This window comes from Mytilus edulis, chromosome 13, assembly GCF_963676685.1.
Source record: "Mytilus edulis chromosome 13, xbMytEdul2.2, whole genome shotgun sequence".
Lineage (NCBI taxonomy): Eukaryota > Metazoa > Mollusca > Bivalvia > Mytilida > Mytilidae > Mytilus > Mytilus edulis.
In genome coordinates this window covers 24,869,727-24,892,530 of record NC_092356.1, presented here as the reverse complement: position 1 = coordinate 24,892,530, position 22,804 = coordinate 24,869,727, and the positions used below count along the sequence as shown (strand labels likewise).

At 30.9% G+C, this 22,804-nt stretch overlaps 1 protein-coding gene across 1 annotated transcript; it reads left to right on the top strand.

The window, feature by feature from the left end:
* The first annotated feature begins 9,022 nt into the window (after positions 1-9,022).
* Positions 9,023-20,271, top strand: LOC139501399 (uncharacterized). The gene is made up of 9 exons (XM_071290449.1): positions 9,023-9,404; positions 11,081-11,240; positions 13,241-13,458; positions 14,186-14,455; positions 14,896-14,946; positions 16,614-16,658; positions 17,616-17,660; positions 18,130-18,174; positions 19,647-20,271. The coding sequence occupies exons 1-9, from the start codon at positions 9,335-9,337 to the stop codon at positions 19,985-19,987; spliced, it is 1,245 nt and encodes a 414-aa protein (XP_071146550.1). The 5' UTR covers positions 9,023-9,334; the 3' UTR covers positions 19,988-20,271.
* Positions 20,272-22,804: the final 2,533 nt, after the last annotated feature.

Below are 22,804 nucleotides of genomic sequence, written 5' to 3'. Positions count from 1 at the left end.
GTAGTTTAATTTTGATTTGTTTTTATTAAACGTTGAATTAATTGTTTTTACTTGGAATATAAGTTGAAGTTACTGACAAACAACATTAAGATTTTTGCCGTTCGCAAAACTGCCAGTCAAATTTGCTTTCTTTACTAAAACATGTAACCTAGGTGTCGTGTAGGTAGTTTTAAAATGTGACCATTTGTCTCTTTTGGACCTTTCTGTGTGTGTATGGCTAAAAAAGAGGGGGGGGGGGGGCTTTTGTGAAGGTCAAAGAACTTGTTCCCATCTTGATTCAAATACCTTATTCATTTTTTAGGACAACCAAAACACATTCTTTATTCCAATTTGAGTGTTGAATATTTTATAACTTTTTAACAAACATAAATATTTGTGATAACTCCTTCCGTAAAATAAAATATGTTTAAATCTATATTATGCATGTCTTTTTGAGATTCATTTCATAAGACCAACGAATTCTATAGAAAATGGACCAATTATGAATACATTTTTTTTTATTATGCCTGGAGAAGATAATACTTTTCTTTTAATATTTGGGAAATATTCATTGTTTTTTTTTATGTTAAAATAATTAACTTCATAATTTTGATGAAGAAAATCAATTTTAATTAATTTTTTTCATCAAAATGATGATTTTCATGTTCATATATGAACTGTAGTGGCATGGTCGGTCAACTGATAAGTTGTATGGCTAATTACAGGTAAAGCAGTAATTTTTATTTGACAGTTGCGTGTACTCTGGGGTGTAGAATACCTTATTTTTTATGGGGAACATCCTGTCCATGTGTAATACTTAATATATATTCCAACAGATGATATTACACAAATTTTTCTTCTGTTAAATGAAAGATTTGTACATCATCATAATTTGCTATTTATATAAGCCACATTTTGGTACAATAATTATTTACCGTATAAACATTGAATATTATGAATTTAGATTGAAATATGTCTACAGTATGATTGGTTTTAATCATTTAATTTATCATTTAGAAATCAAAATTTGTAATTATTTAAAAACTCAATTTTAAATTGTTTTATACATTAGATTTCATAGCCATATATGCATTTGTAAAGATATTTATATACCCAAATTTTAAATTATTTCACATGCCCAACTTTTATTTTTGAAGTGTAACTTGAAACAACTGTATATTATATAAAGAGAAATAAAGATTAAAGTTATATCATGAATATTGGTCATGATTTGTAAAACTCAGAACTGTAAAGTAAATTTAAGACACAATTCAAAATGTTCAGAATATGTCAAGCCATACTGAGAAAAAATAAGAATGTCGAGAACATGTCTAGAAATTTCAAGACAGTATTCAAATGTCAAGAATATGTCAAGAAATTTTAAGACCATATTCAGAATGTCGAGAATATGTCAAGTAAATTTCATACAAATTTGATATAAATGAGAATTTGTCAAGAAAAATTAAGACTCAAGTCATACTTTTGGAGAATGTCAAGTAAAAGTTCATGCAAATTAAGACAAAAACTGGTCTTTTCAGACTTTTAGACTTTTGTAGTGCATATTACTATAATGTTTAAATATATGTATGACTAGATCAACGACTCGCGGAATTTTCTATTCAATACAAACGGATATAAATTTTAAGAAAATATATGTTTCAACACTGTTGAATGTGTGATATCGCTTGATATAAATTTTTATTACTATTGTTATATATCAAAAGCTCGTTAATTTTTATATTGAAATAATATTACTTGAGTTATGAACCACATAAGAAGCACGCTTGACGCGCGTTCGTCTAAACAAATCTCGAAATTTGCGCTCTCACCAAAACAGTTAAGAAAACAAATAAATTACTACAAATGCTAAAGCAATAAAAGAAACCAAAAACCAAACGTGGAGTAGAAAGTGGTTCATACCCTTATTACTATATCTGTGAGCAGAAACATCTGTAACAATCAAGTTTCTGTAATAATTTTAAGCAGTAAAAATATAGAAAATGACTGTATATGTGCTTTTGTTATTAAAGGCGTGCACAAATATAATGACAAAACAGAATTTCAATGTCCCGCACGTTCAACTCATTCTGTCTCTTCAAGGGCGATAACTAAAAAAATGGGTTTTTATTTATTTTATTTATCTTTTTATATATTGAGGGAAAAGAAAGCTTGAGAGTAAATACAATGCAATTTACGACATAATTAATACATCCAAGGGACATAATTCTATTAATAATATTGTATTGCCGATTATTTTTCAAATTGTCCGAGACATTGCTGTTATGCTTTAAATCTTACAAAATATGATCACATGGTACTTTTGCAAATTTATATAGAATTAATATTTCCAAGGAGTATCATTTTATCATTTTTCTTTAATAATCATCAATGATTTTCAAATGTGGTATATGACATTGCTAATATAAACCATGGCACTTTTATAAAAATCTAACAAGATTTGTACACTTGAAATCGCTACCAAGCCCGGACGGATAGCTATATATATATAGACGCTCGGTATTTCTATGTTTCCTGTAATAACACATTGAATATTTCAACAAGGTGAGCGATTTCGAACCTTAGGTCAATCCATCTCTGCTACTTTTTTATTGACTTCTACTTACCCGTAAGCAGTATCTAAAGAATTCATCAGACATTGTGCTTGACATGGTTCGATCATTTGAAATGTGTGTCCGAACGTCTCACAAACAGTATATGCTTCATACCAAGACAGTGCATTTTGAAAGACATGGTAAGTTTCATTGTGTGGTCCTCCAATGTTTCCTGAATATATTAAGTTCAATATATTTACAGGTCATATTATTTATATGTGAACAAAAAGGGAGGCGAAAGGTACAAATGAATCATCAAACCCATAAGTCAAAAATAAACTTAAAACGCCATGTTTGAAAAAATGACAATCAGGCAAACAACAGTACACAAAACACAACACCGAAAACAAAGATTTAGCAACACAAACTTCACCAAAAACTGGGGAATCTCAGGTGCTCCGGAAAAGGGAACATATCAAGTGGTAACTGCAATCGTCACAACTCGGCCGATTCCGTACCTCATCTAACGATAGAAGGAGAGAAGCGGAGTCACCCGAGGATTGCCGATTGTAGAGTAAGTCATTCGTCACAACTCGGTCGATTCCGTACCTCATCTAACGATAGAAGGAGAGAAGCGGAGTCACCCGAGGATTGCCGATTGTAGAGTAAGTCATTCGTCACAACTCGGTCGATTCCGTACCTCATCTAACAATAGAAGGAGAAAAGCGGAGTCACCCGAGGATTGCCGATTGGTGGTAACTGTCGTGTTGCTCATTTAAGTATAAATTCGGCGAGAATTCTTCTTCGGTAGATCACATTTGAGGTCAATCAGCTCTGATGGCCTTCGTGAAAATTACGAAGGGATGATATCAACTTACTACTCTTGTCTCCTTGTGAGCTGCAACACTCTATCAAGGAGATATTGATAAAAAATACAAGTGCCTGGAATATCGTATCACCTTCAAGATATATATTAAGGCATGACGTGTGGAAAATAAATTCTCATTTAGGTGAAATAACGTAAAATTATTATTTGATTTAAAATTTATTTGAACCGATGTTGATAAAAATTGTTTGTAATTTTGTATAAACAAAATGTTATAGTATGTCTGTAAATTGTGCTGTGGCTGAACATTTGAAAACATGAGAGATTCAGAAATTGCATTTTGAAATGATGAACTTACCAAATATTGTAATCGCCTGGTTTGTAATTAGTTGAGTCCAAACTATCAGAATTATTGTTTCGCCCAATATCTGCATGTTGTCATTTCGTTCTTTGAATTTCACAATTTATGAAAAAATATCGGTACTTAATTTTATTATATTCAATATGTTACAATAAATGTTCGAATCTTTACAGTAATACGATTGTTATTGACCAATTTAGAGTGTGCTTGAAGAGATTATTCTTTTTATTTCTTTTTGTAATAATTTGATATATAAGTACCGTCTCTAGAACCATGTGTACATACAATAATAGTCCCCTCCCCCTAATCAGCAAAATAGTAAATATTTATTTTACCAGCAAGACTGTATTAATTATATTTTCAAACAAAAAAATTAAATATTTCAAATATATACAAACAGAGGCGAAATATGCCAATAGTCATTAAAATGAAAGGCCGTTAATTATGGTTTTGTAATGTTTTATAGCCTGTTCTTTTAAGGATCTAGCTGACTATTGTATGTTATGTGTTATAGACCGAGGCTAAATATGCAAATGGTCATTGAAAATTCATGGACGTTTATTATGCAGACTGTATTATAGTTAATTGCTATTAATAAGTATTGCAATATGCATAATGCATTGTGTTTAAATGCAATATCAGTATTTAGTTCTATTTTAATCTTTAATCAATCCTAATTCTATCTTACTTTTGAGCTATAGTTTTTCATATGTGACGTCATTTTTCTGCTTTTTCAGAAATTTCATATATTCAAATGTGACGTAATTTTTAATGCCTTTTCACCATCGTATGTGACGTCATTTTCATAATTTACTGCGTTGAGGCCTGGACTGAGTCGGGTGTGTCTATTATGTGTTGGTCTGTCATTATGTATTCGTGTTTGTTTTATGTAATGAATTATTACTTCAGTTTCATTACGTATATCTGTTATATTCATTTGATAAAATTTACTGTTTGCAATAGCATTAATTGTTCTAAATAATAAGGATGTTCTTATCCCAAGCATAAAAACTTAGCCGTATTTGACACTTTTGATCTTCAGTGCTGTACAACTTTTTACTTTTTTTCGCTTTCGATCTTTTATATCTGGGCGTCACTGGTGAGTCTTGTGTGGACGAGGCGCGTTTTTGGCGTATTTAATTTTAAACCTGATGCTTTTTGTTTTTCATTAATCATGTGTTTCTTTGTCTAATACGTTCTTCTATTTATTTGTATTGTAGTCCTGTGATATTATGTTGTCATTTCAATGTTATATTTAACATTGCATTTAAAGTGCGAGGTTTGGCATGCCACAAAACCAGGTTCAACCCATCATTTTTTCCTTTAAAAATGTCCTGTACCAAGTCAGGAATATGGCCATTGTTATATTATAGTTCGTTTCTGTGTGTGTGACAATTTAACGTTGCGTCGTTTGTTTTCTCTTATTTAGAGTGTAAATTGATATTGCGATAAGACGTGTCACGGTACTTGTCTATCCCTAATTCATGTATTTGATTTTGATGTTATATTTGTTATTCTCTTGGGATTTTGTCTGATGCTTGGTCCGTTTCTCTGTGTGTTACATTGTAGTGTTGTGTCGTTGTTCTCCTCTTATATTTATGCGTTTCCCTCAGTTTTAGTTTGTTACCCCGATTTTGTTTTTTGTCCATGGATTTATGAGTTTGAACAGCGGTATACTACTGTTGCCTTTATTTGTAATGTTTGGTAGCCTGTTGTCTTAAGGGTCTAGCTGACTATTGTATGTAATGTGTTTTGCTTGTATGTCTAGTTGATAGTGTTGTCTTTTTTTAACTTTTGAATTATGATAAACACCTTGCAATGTTTTACCTAGATGTATATTTTCCCACCAACCTTTAACTTTGCATAAGGAAGCTACAAACTTTGTAGTACCGATTCTTGGTACGCATCTGTATGTAAAATTATAAAATGACAGAACGCTAAGAATTAGTCATTCAAATAGATCTTTCTGTGATAGATAAAAAGTACAAAAAAATTTAAAAATACCGAATCCGAGGAAAATGCTTACCAGAAAGTCAAAAAGTTTTAACGACTGGATAATAACTGTTAGATTCCTGATGATACAGGCATTCCCCAGGTGCGACAAACTTGGTTTTATAGAAAAATAAACCTCTCATTTGTATGCATGACAGTCGCAAACAAATCGATTATTCTGACAAAAATGCGTGAACAAAAGAAACAGACATCTACTAATTCTCACTTCTTCGTACTACATTTATATGAACTTCAAGATAATTCTTCTTAAATCTGTAGAGGGAAGTTTTAGTTAGCTCTAATTGAATAGTTCTATTGTTGATATTCACCCCAATTTGTATCTAGTGTTAAATTCTGAATTTATATGACAGAACTTTCTTGGTATTTCTAATTATTGGCAGAATTTTATACTCATAAGTAGTATACCTAAAACGACAAGTTTTTTTTTTCATTTACCTGTATATATTATTTAAACGTTTTTTTTCAAAAGTGATAATTTTCGAAGGGTTAAATATTTCGCAGTGGAACCTTGCCATGGCTTTGTTTGGACTTGTTTGTTTGCTTTGTGGCCTTCAATTTTTGTTTCTAATATTTTATTAACTGTGCATTTGCATTCAGATATTTCAGATCAAATTTATTCGTTCATAGTGTGTTAATTTACGTTTTTTGTTGTTGTGTTAAGCCTTCCAATTGATATTTTATCGTGTGTTTTTCTATGTTGTGATGTTATGCTATTGTTTCAGAAAAAAGGAGAAGGTTTGGTACCCTTAAAACGTCTAATCCCGCTGCAAATGTTTGCATATGTCCTAAGTGAGGAATCTGACGTACAGTAGTTGTCGTTTGTTAATGTAATGTATACGTGTTTTTCGTTTCTCTTTTTTATATAGGTTAGATCGTTGGTTTTCCCGTTGGAATAGTTTTCTACTAGTAATTTTGGGGCCCTTTATAGCTTGTTGTTCGGTGAGAGCCAAGACTCCGTGTTGAAGATCGCACATTGACCTACAATGGTTTACTTTTATTAATTGTTATTTGGATGGAGAGTTGTCTCAGTGGCACTCACACCACATCTTCCTATATCTATATAAGAGGTAAAAAGTTAAAAAAGTTTTTTTTTCCATTATTATAATTTCTTATAACTGTGTTCAAATCTGTCATATCTAACATAAGGCTCAGAAATTAAGGGAAATTTAAATATATAAGATATATTAAACAGATAACATTTGCAATGAAGAAAAATACTATCAGTTTACAGTTCTGCATTACTAAATTGAGATTTACTATGTTACAAAGAATGTTCCGATCTTTATAGTTATATGATTGTTATTGATCAACATAGAGTATGATCGAAGGGATAATCCTTATTATTTCTTTTTGTAATAATTTGCAAACCAAGAACTGTCTCTAGTACCATGTGTACATACAGTAATCAATTCTTTTTCTAATTAGCAAAAGAGTAAATATTTATTTACCAGCAATACGAACAACTACATTTTTAAACAGACTATAAACATATTTCAAATAAATACAAAAACAAAAGAGGGTGAATATGCCAATTGGCACTAAAAACTAATACGTCGTTATTTTCTGAAGTTTCTTGTTTGAAGTGTTTTGTAGATTTTTGTTTGAAGTGTTAAGCTGAATGTTATTTGCTGAGTGTTTGGCCTACTGTTGTTCTTTTTTTTTGATTATGTGTTGTTCATGGTGTTGTCTTTCTTCACCTTTTGTGTCATGATAACCCTCTTGCAATGTTGTAACTACTTGTTTTTACCGATTTATCTTGCACTGTTCATAAGGATGCTACACACTTTATATTACTTATTCTCATGACGCGTGGCTAACTTTTGTATCATATGTCAAACAAAATATTTACGAGGCACTACATTCAAAAAAATATTTTTGTAAAAGATAAATACGAAATAGTAAAATAACAAAATTACCGAATTCAGAGATAAATAATTCACGGAAAGTCGTAAATTTCAAACCAATGGATAACAACTGTCATATTTCTGACTTGGTAAGAGCATTTACTGATATAGAAAATGGTGGAATAAACGATGTGTGAATATACAGAACAGAGATAATAAATTAATAAAATAACAAAAAAGGGGTATTTTTTCATAATGATAATTCATATAAATGTTTTCAAATCTGTCATTTTTAACATATGACTTAGACATTTAGGGAGCTTATACTATGTATACTTTAAGAAATATAACAGAGACAGGATCTTTGAAATTAAGAAGAAAACAATGAGTTAAAAGTCCTACATACTCAGGGTAAATACAATCATTTAATGTAGCTGTCATGAGAGAGATTGGTCATTACTAACATGACTTATGCATATTGACAGTTTAAAAATAGTATAGATATTAGAAGATTTGGTATGAGTGCCGATGAGACAACTCGCTATCCAAATCACAATTTATAAAAGAAAACCGTTATTATAATAGCTATTTAATCATTGATTTTTAATGTAATGTATCTTTAAAATTACTGTATAATTAATTCTATGTATGTAATTATGTATTTTGCTGGAAAACGTGCCCTTTATTTGGATCCATTCAATATTCTTCTTCTTATTTCATCTCATGTGTAGATTATGCAAAAAAAACCTGGCGTGGTTTATTGGTTTCTAAGGCAATAACCCAACAACAAAAGAAAACAAAAACACATTTTTATTTAATATAATTATATTTACATCATGTTTTAACGAACCTTAACAAGAATCGAACGCAGGAGCAACACAAACAGTACCAATTGCATATTTAAACGCAAAGATATGTCAAATGTTATCTTTTATGTGTACCTTTTGATTTTCAAATGTGTTCCATGTAGAACCGGAATCATGAACCTTCTAATTACATGGTCATGGTTTAATAATTTAATTATTACTCCTTTGTGATGGAATCAATTATAAAAAACATTCAAATTTGACATTACTATTATTACATAATGTTTATAAGAAATACAATGTAACGTATCAAGTACATGTGTTGCTTAATAATCAACCGTTCTCGTAACAATCAATTCCAATTTATATAATTATGTATTTGTAAGAAGTCAGTAATTATTAGCTGTTAACAAATAATACTTGGTCTCCAAGTTTGTATCTTATATTGAGATAATCCATAAAACAACTTGAACAATTATATAATCTTTAATTATTCAAGGACAACAACATGAACAAAGCAACTAACAATTATAACGTTAAACGTCAAAACCAATAACCAAGTCTGAACCTAGAATTCATGATTTAAACGTTCATTTGGTATCAGTAAATCATTTGAGCTCTATTAAATGTTGATTTACGTTAATTAGAAATCGATATTTGTTTGTTATGAACTTATAAATTATATATGACTTGTCGATTATTATTGACGGTACCATTCAGCTTCAATATTCTATATATAAAAGAATGGTTTAGTTACATGTAAACGTAACTTGTGAATTTAATAATGATATTGTCTGAAACAGTCCATAGGTAGTTCTAATACATATTGTAATACAATCAAAGTTAAATGGAAATTTGACACAACTATTGTATTATTTTTCTTGTTTCCAAGAGATGCATATTGCCGCTTAGAGAGGTAGCACAGCATACGAAAAAGCATTAATAGCGCTGTGATGAAGGAAGGATTGTTTCTACTGATTGTTTGTTGCTGTTTCACCTGTTGCGACTGCATGAATATCACCGGTAAGTTTTTTTTTTGTAATCTGTTTCTGGTAAAACATCACCGAAAAAACAAACATAGCATAAGTAATTTGTTGTCAACTTAGGCTGTTTTTTTTTCTCTCTGACACGTTCCCAATTTCAATCCACTATGTTTTAATCATAGGAGTTATAGCAAAACATACTCATTCAGCGATACAACTGTTTGATTTGGATTATTTCCATAGCAATGACATGCATCATTTACCATGATGTACAACCACATTGTTAATTTATAATGAACCCACTGAACAAATGTATTATGGTAAAAAAAAAACCAGTGGTATATTTATTTCAACTGTTCGAATAAAGGCAACAGTAGTATACCGCTGTTCAAACTCATAAATTCATGGACAAAAAAAAAGTTTGAATGTTTTTGAGATTGAAAAAACAACCAAAAGTAACAAATATAGACAACTTGATATTATCTAAACATTTAGGTAAGTGTCATATATAACAGTTCATTTTGCTATTTTTTCCACAAAATTTGAAAGAAAAAATCCATGTTATATTGTTGCAAAGTCCGATATTTCTCTCTCATACACCTATACATTTCTTCTTTATCAGAATAAGAAGCAGGTATATTTTTTGGTCTACTTCATTTGAAATGTGCAAACTAACAAACAACGTGCATGTATTTAAGTGGTTAATTATTTTTAATTTTAGTCTCTTGTGTATAATTCGGAGTTTAGTATGACGTCCATTATCACTGTACTAGTGCTCCGGGTGCGGGAGTTTTTCGCTACATTGAATACCCATTGATGGCCTTCGGCTGATGTCTGCTCTATGGCCGGGTTGTTGTCGCTTTGACACATTCCCCATTTCCCTTTTCAATTTTAATTGTTGCAACTATGTTTTTATACTATCTGATGTTTTGAAAAGTAACATGTTATTCTTCTATACTCATTGAAATGCATATATGTTTCTTCAGATTGAATTTCGAATTTACAGTGACTCGTCATGAAAATTATAGTTTATCTTATATTTATTAGAATCTTACTCATGTTGTGGCTTTAAAAGACTCGCATATTTTTTTTATATATCGAAAATCCTTTGAAAATTCAAAAAAGAAAACGACAAGTGCCCAAACATGTCTCTAAATCCAAAATCGATTCACAGTTCAATCTATATTATTGTGAAAGTGTAGAACTTACTTGATATTTCAAATAATTATATATATATTGACATTTGAGTACTGTCTCCGGAGGAATGCAGCTGAATACAACAGATTCTACCACTACATAGAATGTGATACGATATATATGCACTCAATACCTTAAAGCGCGAGTCTTACCCAAGCGTTTAAAATATTTAAAATTTAACTGTCGAGAGTGGATAAGTATCGTATTAAACGAGATTTTGTGGTGGAACACGTTTCTCTTATGATTATTTTGCAGTATGCAGGCAAACTTATTCCTTCGTCTAAAAAGATGTGTTCTTTCCATGTGACGTCATCAGAGATGGTTTTTTTTTTATGACGTCACAATAGGAAATTCAGAAGAAATTAAGAAGAACAATTGACGTCATTTCTACCAATGAATAGCTCACATCAAACGAACCACACGTTGATTAATAAAAATAATCAACAGGTTAGAACACGATAAATCGACTAAGAATTAGAGAATAATGTTTATTAAATGTTCGTATATTATATTTTGAAGCTGGGGTTGGTTATCGATACAATAGGACGTTTTATGTAGTCAACAGCAGTGTTACCTGGTATGAAGCTTTCACCGGATGCCAATCTAAAGGAATGAAATTTCTCGAAGCTAGATCGTCAGTAGTAAGGGAGTATCTAGCATTTGGATTAGAAAAACATGGGTAATATTATTAATGAATTTCATTCCTTTATAAAAATATATTAAATCTGATGTATGAATATTAGTGAAATATTAGGGTTGTAATTATAAGCTCAAGTATCTACACAATAAGTAGAGTAATATCAGGAAAATGATATAATTCATCTAGTATGATTTTCCAGGTATGCATTACCAATGTTATTTCAACTGATCGGGCGGAGCTTATGTTTTAATTTGCATGAGGACAGTCTATTTGAAGATGTGTGTGATAAGGATGATTGCCGTTATAATTAACATTGAACTACAATCACTAATCAGTGTCACAAAAGTCATATACAAAAGAACTGAGTGCATGATATGGGACGAATAACTGGACACTTCATTGATGAGCTTATCCCAAAACTCCTGTCTATAGATGGACTGGTCTTAAATGAGCGAACTTCTTAAACTCCGCCTAGTCAAGTCTAGTAATAACAATGTAAACTACGTGTTTTTAGATATTATTTTGTGCTAGGTTATTAGTGATTTGTGAAACAAATTTTTATTCATTTCATCAAAAGTAAAAAATGTTCAACACAAAATGAAGGATCGATGCATATCCCTACTTTGTCTTTGGCTTTATGAAACAAAAAGAACAAAGATGTAATTACATTTACAACAAATATTTAAAAAAAAAGATGATTCAATCATGTTTTGTGATTGATACGATTGATTCATTTTTGTTGTCTAGCATTCCTTCGTTATGGTTTTGTTTCCTTCATAATAACATTTAATGTATATTCTATTATAATAAGTTATTTTGATTGGCTAACAGCAATCCTGCGACATAAAGAAATTAGAATTCACTTCGAAATGAATTTTAAACATTCATTAATACACCTGCTTCCCCAATTAAGGGGACAGGTAAATGAAGGACATCTTTAGAATGAACATACACCCCCAATGAATTTACGAAAAGAAGTATTCAATTCTTAAAACAAAAGAGTCTGTTTTTTAACTGACTTTTCTTATTTTTATGCTATTTTCACATTTCTTTATCGGTGCCAGAAAGTCATTTCTCATCATTAGTAAAATATCTGTTCCAAGCAATAGATTGGTTGAAAATTTATTATGACGATAAGTTTTCTTAATTTCGTCCGAATTTCGTATTGTGGAGTCCTCGGAAAAAAATGACCATGCCTGATGAAGTCACATATAAAACAGAAATTTCAAAAAGAAGGATACAAATGACGAGATATTCCATCACTTTAGTTCGGGTATTACGATAATTCTTTATTTCTTTATTATTTTTAAAGCGCGAAAAGCCTCACGCTTTAGATTTAAAAATTTAACTGTCTCTTGTGGAGTAATATCGTAGCATACTTGTTGCAGTGATGGAATCTATATTTGTCTGTTTCTCAGAGATCTACGAAAGAACAGTGGAAATATACTGCCATCTTATTTATTCTAATATTTTGTTAAACAAAAAAAAAGCCTTTTGTTTTCTTTTTCACTCAAAGACTACTGCTGTTTTTGTGCGCCTTTTAATGTCTTTTTTTTACTTTCGAGTTTTTCAATAAAGACAATTAAAACATTCCCATAAAATCTGATGCAGCTACTAACTATCTCTAGATATACGTTAAAATATAAAACGATGTAATACCGTATAGCGGGTTATTTTCGCGGATGTAAAATTTCGCGATTTTTATTGAATAAGGTTTACGAAATATTTTGGCGGATTCGAAACTTTTATCAATATATTTGCATGTATACTTTCAATTTGGCGGAATTTTTCTTTGGCGATTTTGTTCTATCCGCGAAAATCAACGAAAATTTAATTCCCACGAAAATAACCCGCTATATGGTAGTATTGTTGAAAAGACAACTTTCTATCTACATAAGACATGTTAGACCAAAGACAAAGGGTCTTACTATTTGTTTGCAATTGACTTATCATATGATTCATGTTTATACAAGACACAAACGTGTCATTTTCGAAATAATTGGGAAAAAAACCAGAATGCATTTTGATGTTACTTTAAGATGGCAGTCGGGTCGATTTTGGCTTGGCAGTATCAAACCAGAACTCCAAACAGCCATGTATTCAGCAAAGACTTGCAGTGTTATGGTTTGGGATTATGGATTACCTATCGAAATGACAAATTCAACACAGTGCTTGTTTATAGACATTTCAGGAACTGGAACAATTGAGTTTACAGACTGTCTTCTCAAGTATCCGTTTGTATGTGCTACAGGAAAAGGTAAGTTTCAAATCAAATTCTTGGTTTCCTTAATTTATTTTTAATGTCATCCGTATTATTTTAGTTCTAATGAATTCCTGAAAAAAGAACTATTAGTCTTAATTGTGCTTCAAATAATATCGTTATAGATTATATCACATCTGTAATAGGGCATTGAAAAAATACTCCACATTTCATATTAATAATGGTCAGTCAATGTTATTTGGTTGTTAATATCATTGTCCGCTTGACTTTGGAAAACAAATGTGTTATAATTGATAATCCTATCATATTTGGTCACTGTTCAATACGTTTACAGAAATACCTTGTTTAGTTCATTGAATGTCAAATTGTCTGCCTAATACTGGTTTGCTAAAAACTTTCATCTGACCATTTTAGGTTTTGAATTCTATTTATGTAAATATGACCGGGCTAATCATTGTTTTTCGTCGTAATTTCCAAAATGAGTATAATTATCATCATTATTGTTTCTTAAAGATAACAGGTAATTTCCTACCGACTTGTTAGTTGATTATTTTTCTATATACTAAATAGAATAAAAGAAACACTATAGTTACGCAATTAGAAGTTGGTTAATTTGGTTATGATTTATAGGACGTAATCATAGTTACTTGGCCACAATAGTTAGTTGCTACATTGATGTAAAACGATAGAAAGCTTTATCTATTTTTAAATCTTTAGCAGTTATGGTGATGGTGTTTAACTAGCATATTTTTCTTTTATATAGTAATTCAAGAGGAGACATATGATTCCATCGATATAACAGAAATCAGCGTACCTGCTCGTCTTTCAATACAACCCGTGATATACAATATGACAAAAGAGGACTGTGAGAATTGGTGTATGTCATTGTTTAGCTGTGTGTATTGTACTTTTGAGGAAAATAACTGCACATTCTGGACAGATACGACTTATGATGCATATGTTTCATATGATTTGAGTATAAGTTCCCGATCAATATCAAATAGTTCAACCTATATCAAGACTGCAAACAGAGGTAAACAAATATTTACCAATTCAAAGGAAAATAAGTATTGCCATAACTGCAGAAAAAAAGAAATATAAAGGGACCAGATATTATAAGTCTATATATTGAAATTAACATGCTTATTAATTTTTTAATTTCTAAAATTTAGACTTTGAATACTGTGCGTTCTATAAAATATACGTCAAATCTAAAAATTATTAGACGAAGTCAACAGCATGTTTACGTATATCTTCACCTACTATGATTTTGTATTGCGATGAGAAAGTTGCATTTGTCATTTTAGCAGAATTAATTATTTACTAAAAATGTACAAATACAACCATTCAAATCACGTCAGTACGAAAAATTCTTATTGTGATAGCAGTAGGACTGTTATTATCAACAATGAGCAAAAACATTACTAAAATGTGAAAAGATAACGTGTACTCAATACTGATTTTTAATTTCAGTACACTGGATACTTGTTGAAGAGGACATAGTATACAACAACACATTCAACTGTAAGTTTTGTTTTAATTAATGTGTATGTATTTACACATCCTCAGCTTCAGGTGTAAGCTTTTGTAACGATGCTTGAGGCAAATCGAAGAAATTAATGCACTTTGGAATCACATTTGATATCTGATAGTGTACCTTAAGTGTGTGTAACTTATTAATTAAATTAAACAATTGTTATATTAAATGGATTTACAGCTTGATATTTGTTACATAATAAAGAAACTGTATGGAAGTACAAGGTAAAATCACAAAAATACTGAACTACGAGGAAAAATCCAAAAACAGAAAGTTCCTATTTAAAATATACCTAACAGGGTACAGGTATTTTTATGTAAAAAAATGGTGAATTCAACCGGGTTTTATAGCTAGCTTAAACCTTTCAGTTGTATGAAAGTCGCATCAAATTCCATTATATAAGAATAGATTTGTAAACAAAACAATCAGACATAATAGATTAAAATGTCAAAAATACGGGTACAGCATTCAACATTGTGTTCTAATTTTAACATGATTAATCACTATAAAAAAAACAAATCTCAAACAAAAAAGCACAAAAAGGCATATAGAAAAAGCACATTAGCGAAAATGACAGAAGGGAATACAAAAATAAAAATACCACATTAACATAATGACGGTATGTATAAGATCAGAGCAACGTCATATGTACCAAATGGAGCATAAAAGTTATATAGACAAAGCACATATTGAGCAAAAATGAGAGACAAGAATACAAAAAAAAATATCATAGAACCAAAACACAATGACGGGATGTTCAACTACAGATCTAGAGCCGCGTCATATGTATCAAAGAAACAGAAAAGGCGTATTGATAGCACATAAGCGTATATAAATATATAAAAGGATAACCATTTTAACAAGTGACTAAATTACACAATGTTTTTGGTACCAGTCTTCTAAATTAATAATATGTAATTATCGTTTTTACCATCTAGCTCGTAAATACACTGTTTCTTTGGTTTTTATTTTTTTTATTTTTGCTGTAAATAATTGAAAACAACACGTTTAATAATTTCATGCGTCATCAGGAACGCTCAAAGCCAAACATATGAAATCCGAAGATGTATAAGTACCGAAACCGTTTAAGAGCTATATGTCAAAAATACCTAAAATAAATAGTCAAATCCATATAAAGCCAACTTTGCCTAAGGGAGTTGAAACCTTAGTTTATAGTTAATAATTTCAAAATTTATAAAACAACTGTTTGATCAGATACATTTCCACTTTTGATTTAGGTTCATAAAGAAGTTTAAACAGGATTGAGAGTAACAGCCTAAGGAATTATCTTTTCTGTGTTTGTTGTTACTCGGATGTTTAGAAATGCTAGCCAATCGCACAATGGATCTTTCAATTATTATATTTGGTACAGTATTTGACTTCTTACCGACATAAGTGGTATCAGACATTTTTTTATTTTAGCATATTACCATGAAATTCAAAAGTTGCATAAATGTAAATTTAATAAAAAAAAAAAGTAAGGGGCTACTGAAAAGTATAAGGAAAAAAAGGTGATAGTGAAACTAAAGATTTATAGCTAGAACTCTACTTAAAACCAGAAGGCTTCGTCGATTTCATTTAAAACAAAATTATACAAATTAAAATTAACTTGCACAGAGATAAAATTGTTTAATTACACTTTTTTCTGTTTTAGGTGATTTTTCTTTTCCAGTGCAGAACACAACAGAAGAGTCGACTAGTAAGTTCAGGTTGTATTTGTGTATCTTTGCAAAACAGAGGCGAAAGTTACCAAAGGAGAACTTATTAGTCGAATATAAGCACTGGCATTGCCGTGGCTACAAAAAAAAAGAACAACAGATAAAACCATAGTACACAAAAAAACAAAAAAAAAAACAAAAAAAGAACACTAAAAACTAACAACATGGATCATTCAAAAACTGGGAGTGTGCTCAGGGACTCAGAATAGTCAGCAGATCATGTGTCAAATGAGGAACCCATCGTGTGATAATGTTAGTACAAAGTAGTTTATGAGTCTAATTCGGTAGGTAATTGTTTACGACATTATCTATCATCTGTAAAACGGAAATTCAATTAAGGTCAAACAACCCGTGCTGGCGTCCGTATAGTTTAAGAAAGTTATGTAGTAGCTTACTTGTGAGCAGCTACCCTCGATCAGGAAATCATGATAGAAAATACCAGCCTTGGAATTTCAACTTGGAGATGTATACTCCGTATTCAGACGTTTCTGGAATTTAGTATAGACTTTTTCTCAAAATTGGCCTTACATTTGATCTTGATCGTCAAACATCGAGAACACAACACTTTGTTCTCCAATTATAACCCAAAACTTTCTGTTATCAAAAGATGCCAGTGTTCAAATTTAATCCGAGACACAACAATTTTCTTAATCAAATGTTATGGTTGCAGTTATTAATGCGATCAAGTGTTATAAATCACAATAAGTTATACATGTTATAAAAGGGTTGGAATTATACAAATGTGACATTAATAATCTATAATGTCAAGGGCCATAACTTCGTAATTCAAACTGTGATATCCAAATACGTAGTTTTCTGTTAATCGGAATAACACAAATATTTCTATGTAAAAAAAAATAAAAGTTAAGATATTAAAAAAACTACAAAATAATACTTGCACAATAATAAAAATGTTTAACTACTGTATTCCTGTTTAGGTGATTTTACTTTTCTGCTGCAGAACACAACAGAACAATCAACTAGTAAGTAAAGCATACATTGTCTCTGTGCTAGGTTCTGTGCTAGGTGATGAGTATAGACACTAGCAAATGACGTAATTTAGTATTTCTCAAACTTGGCCTTGAATTTCAACTTTATTATTAAGTATCAAAGACGCCACACTTTCGTATTTTTAAATCGATTATTTGAAAATATATAGAGCTTTATATATCAAATCACTATAACAAACAGGTATATGCTCCAAAGTCAACATGAAAAACCATCAGTGGAAGAACGATGGACAGTGATAGTCAATAACAAAATAGTCAAAGAATAATATACACCGCAGTGTATCTGGCAGTTAAACCAAATCTTTTACAGCTATAATTATAAAAAAACCCGGTGATGAGACTCGTGATGTGGCAAGGTTCATCGGTTCCTTGCAAAAGTAAAGATACAAAAAAAAACTACAATATCAAATAAAAGTGTTTAATCGCAGTATTCCTTTTGTAGGTGCATTTTCGTTTCTGCGACAGAGTACAACAGAACAACCAACTAGTAAGTACATATTAAACAGTTTTGTTTATCTATATGTAAGATGATGAGTATTTACACTTTTTCTCAAGTTTGACATTAATATTTAACTCTTTCGTAAATAAGATCTCTTCATTGCTTTCGGAACTTAAACATCTTTGGCTTTCAAATATTCGGCTCTGAGCTTGTATTGCAAAGGTCAATCCCAAAAAGTGAGTAGAACGCATAAAATTTATTAACTGAGTCGACACCTCTGCTCGTGGACCATCATTCCCCGAGGGTGCCATCAACTCAATACTCAGTTCTACAGTAGGTACATGTTCATGATTTATAACAAACTATTTACCTTCTGGTATTCAAATATTCGGCTTTGAGCGTACCTGATGAAAGTTAATTCAGACAAGCGCTTCGGATGCATACACAGTACATGGATGCGGGGTTTTTTTTTATTGAAAAAGGCAAAACATTTTTTATATCGGTTAAAAAACAGAAACAACTTGTTCAACACTTTTGAGCAAAAATATACTGTAACTAAAAGGCGCCAAAAAGTAAAATCAATGAAATACAAAACTCCGAAGAAAATTCAAAAAGGAAGGTCCCTTATCAAACGGAAAAATCAAAAGCAGAGACATCAATCGAATGGATAACAACTGTCATATTTCTGACTTGGTACACGCATTTATTCATGTAGAAAAAGGTTGGATTAAACCTTGTTTAATGATAGCTTTATATTTAATCTTCCGATACATCATTTTTTTCAGTTATCTATGTGATAAATACTGAATCTTTTACTGCATCAAGTGTAAGACGATACTTATGCAGTCAAATTTTCATATTAAAAATACGAGACTGGCACAGCGGGTTAAATATTTAAAATTAAACAGAGTGCTGACTACAGGGCTTGTGATACCTTCAGGGACGAAACGTCCACCAGCAGTAGCATCGACCAAGTGGTGTAAATAGTTATAAAAGGTACCAGGCGTATCATTTAATATGCCAGACGCGTGTTTCGTCTACATAAGTCTCATCTGTTGCACTCAGATCAAAATAGTTAGAAAGTTAAACAAGTACAAACTTGAAGAGCATTGGTGAACCAGAATTCCAAATGTTGTGCCATATACGGCTAAGGTTGTCTATGCCTGAGATAAGAAAATCCTTAGTATTTCGAATAACTCATACTTTTGAAAAAAATCAATTTATAAAAATGAGCATATAATTGTTGAAAAAAGTTGAACCAATAATTTTCTTCGGAAAAAGGTTGTACAAAGTTTGGAATATGACAGACGTTGTCTATTCTTTCTTTTTACTGATGCAGTCTAATATTCGTATTTGTTAGGTTTTACTGACTTTATTGCCTTGATTTACCTTTTTTGGCATTTTTGTGTAGAACAAATGATATTTGGAAAACATACTCAAAAACTAACACTAATGCAAATTTATTAGACAATTTTCTTTAATGAGGTAAAAATCAAACTATAATTGTTTTACTATTTCAGACCTGACTGTATGTGAATTTTGTCCTCCAGCTGAAAAATGCAATGTCACTAGTATGTCACCAAATATAACTTTAGAAGTTGCTTTAGAAATTGCAGAAGACCTCAGAAAGAACTTGACAGTAGATAAGACATCATTATCGTCGTACCGACGTCGGCTAGAATGTGCAGATGATAGTAGACCGTCATCTAAAGTTTTCGGTGGTTTTGCTTTAGCTGTGTTAGTTAGTCTGTTGGTGATAACGATTGTTTTAGACTGTCCCACGCTAACACGTCATTTACGTCTCTGTAATGTCAGAACAAAGAAATATAAAGATCTTGAACGAAGTTGTGATTCGAAATAAATTCTTTCCAATGCTATGAATGCCTATATTTATTTCTATCATTTGTCTATGAAAACCAATGCGACATATGTTTATTGACGATTTATTCGGACATCTCTATACACGATTATATTTCATTTCATAAGAATTGAATTTCATGTATTGTTTGTTCTTTTGAGAAAATAACTTTGACTTAGGATACCAATGTTTAGGCAGCAAACTGTCGAGGTCATTTCATTGTACAAAAAGAGTTCAAATAATGTATATGTAGCTATATTCATTGAGTATAAACAATAGCTTTTTTTAAGTCTTTTTCATAACTTGTTGATGATTGTTTACTCCTCGGTTCATGTTGGGTACAATCCACGACCAGCAAAATTTGAATGATAAAAATAATGGCTCAAAAATATGCAAATAAATATTAAAGAATACAGTAATCAAGCATAGATGCAACATTATTGATAAATTTTTACATTGGGCTATCTCGTAGATTTGCTGATTGGTAGTATAAGGTTTAGATACATTTAACATTTGTACATGCAGTACAAACACACAACAAACGATCTAAAGAATTTGCAGTTTACCAGAATGGGTTGGTCTCTGTCCTTGTTAGACAATAATGAATGATACTGGGGTAAATGTTGTTGGATACAAACAAAAACAAATCCCTTCTTCAGGCAACAAACGAGATGTTGCAAATGTCCATTTATGCAAAAGGGACCGTTGTATTTTACGTGTACAAGACTTTAATTCATTCATACTTTTGAAATCAGTGTAATGCCCTGGTGATATGTATCGAAACAACCAAAATATCTCGTTCATGTACTAGAAGCATTTATTCCAACGAATATGTCGGGACATTTTTATAAATGTGTGGTTATTATTTTCATAAAAAAAATCGTCAAACAGCTGATCATAATTGTTTTAATTGTTGTAATCTATTTGTCTTAACAAATAGGAAGACATGCCTGTTTTGAAGAATTACAGTTACCATTTGATTTTTGTGCTCAAGTTTCATTTGTTGATTATTATCCCATGCAACTTGTTATGTGTAATAAAGTTGACTGATCAATACTCTGCAGAACTGATTCATCCGTCTATTTCAGCTCACACAAATACACATATATATTAAGTACTAATATAATTATTATTTAGGATAGTCATGCACATATCAACCGCTAAATTCAAAGACCCGATTAGAAAAAGACACATGCAATCATAGAGGATTTTCGATGTATCTAGCTTCCAGAATGATCTGCGCTTTAAGTACACGATGGAGGACTGTACAGTGTTACGAAAAAACAATCATGCTGTCCCTATGTCCACCAATTTTAATAAAATAGGCATCACGACGGGTGCCACATGTGGAGCATGATCTTCTTATCCTTCATGAGCACCTGAGATCATCCCTTGTTTTTGGTTTCAATATCTGACCATGGAGTCAATAGCAGTAATTGCTCCTTATATGTTTCATCACAGAAGGATTATTTTATTCTACTTTTGATCGAACTTTTTAGTTGTAGACACGCAGAATGTTTTTTTTCTTTTACCCAGTTAACAAATAACATTTCTTATAGCGGGAAAATATATAAAAAAAATATATGACAATTTAATTCAAAACACTAATAATACATTTCTAATAAAAAAAAAATCATTAAGGTAGCAAATATATTTGATTACATTTTATTGAAAATTGTCATTAATTCAATAGTAAGATTTGAAAATTCTTACCAGCAATCGTGGTCTGAAATTCTGATACATGGATTTCATACTATGATGGTTACAGAAAAAAAAACAGAAACTTTTTTTATTTTTGATATTCCATTTTGAACTAATTGACCGATGTAAATTCAAAAAAGGGGGAGTTCATAAAACCTTGCAAATTCGAATGTTGGACTATATCAACCAAAGGAAAGAATGGAAAACAACTGTTTACGAGTTTAAGTGCTAATCGTAAATTACATTAAAAATAATGTAACTATACGCTTGGTTTTTAAAACAACAGAATCTAGACGTCTTATAAATCAAATAAACATCAGGCAACACAAATGTGTTTCAAGCTTGCACGATCGAGCTTTGCGTTACAACAGGTTTTTGTAAGTTCCTCGTTGTTAAAAATAGATAAACTTTATATGAGGGAAATACATGCCTAAATTTAAAATAACTTCTAACAAAAACATTTTATAACAAAAAAATCCGTATTTTCATGCCAGTACAGAAGTACTAGCTATTAGGCTTGTGATACCTCTTGAATGTCGATAAAGTAATAACTGTGTAAAACCCGTGTTTGTCCTAAGTTTATTTTCAAATAGAACTAATAATTATTTTCTGTAAATGATTGTTTCCGTGTGTACATTGATATATGATATCTTATAATCAATAGCACAAACACTCTCATATGAATAATATATGAAGACTAACAATTATCGCAAAGGCCGGACCTATAATCTTGATTTAAAGGATAATTGATTGTCATTGAATCATTTAACTATTTAAACCACTGGGTCGATGCTTCTGCTGGTAGACGTTTTGTCCTCGAGTATATCACAAGCCCTGTAGTCAGGACTTCTGTGTTGACATGAATATCAATTTTATGGTCATTTTTATATATTTCCTGTTTACAAAACTTTGATTTTTTTTTTATAAAACTAAGGATTTTTTTATCCCAGTCATAGATTTCCTTAGCCGTATTTTTGTATTTTTTTGTATTCAATGCTCTTAAACTTTGTGCTTTATATATGTTCCGGACCATATTAGTATTTGAACCATACGCGTATGGTCATGACCATATGCGTATACTCATATAGTCCGACCATACGCGTATGGTCGGACTATATG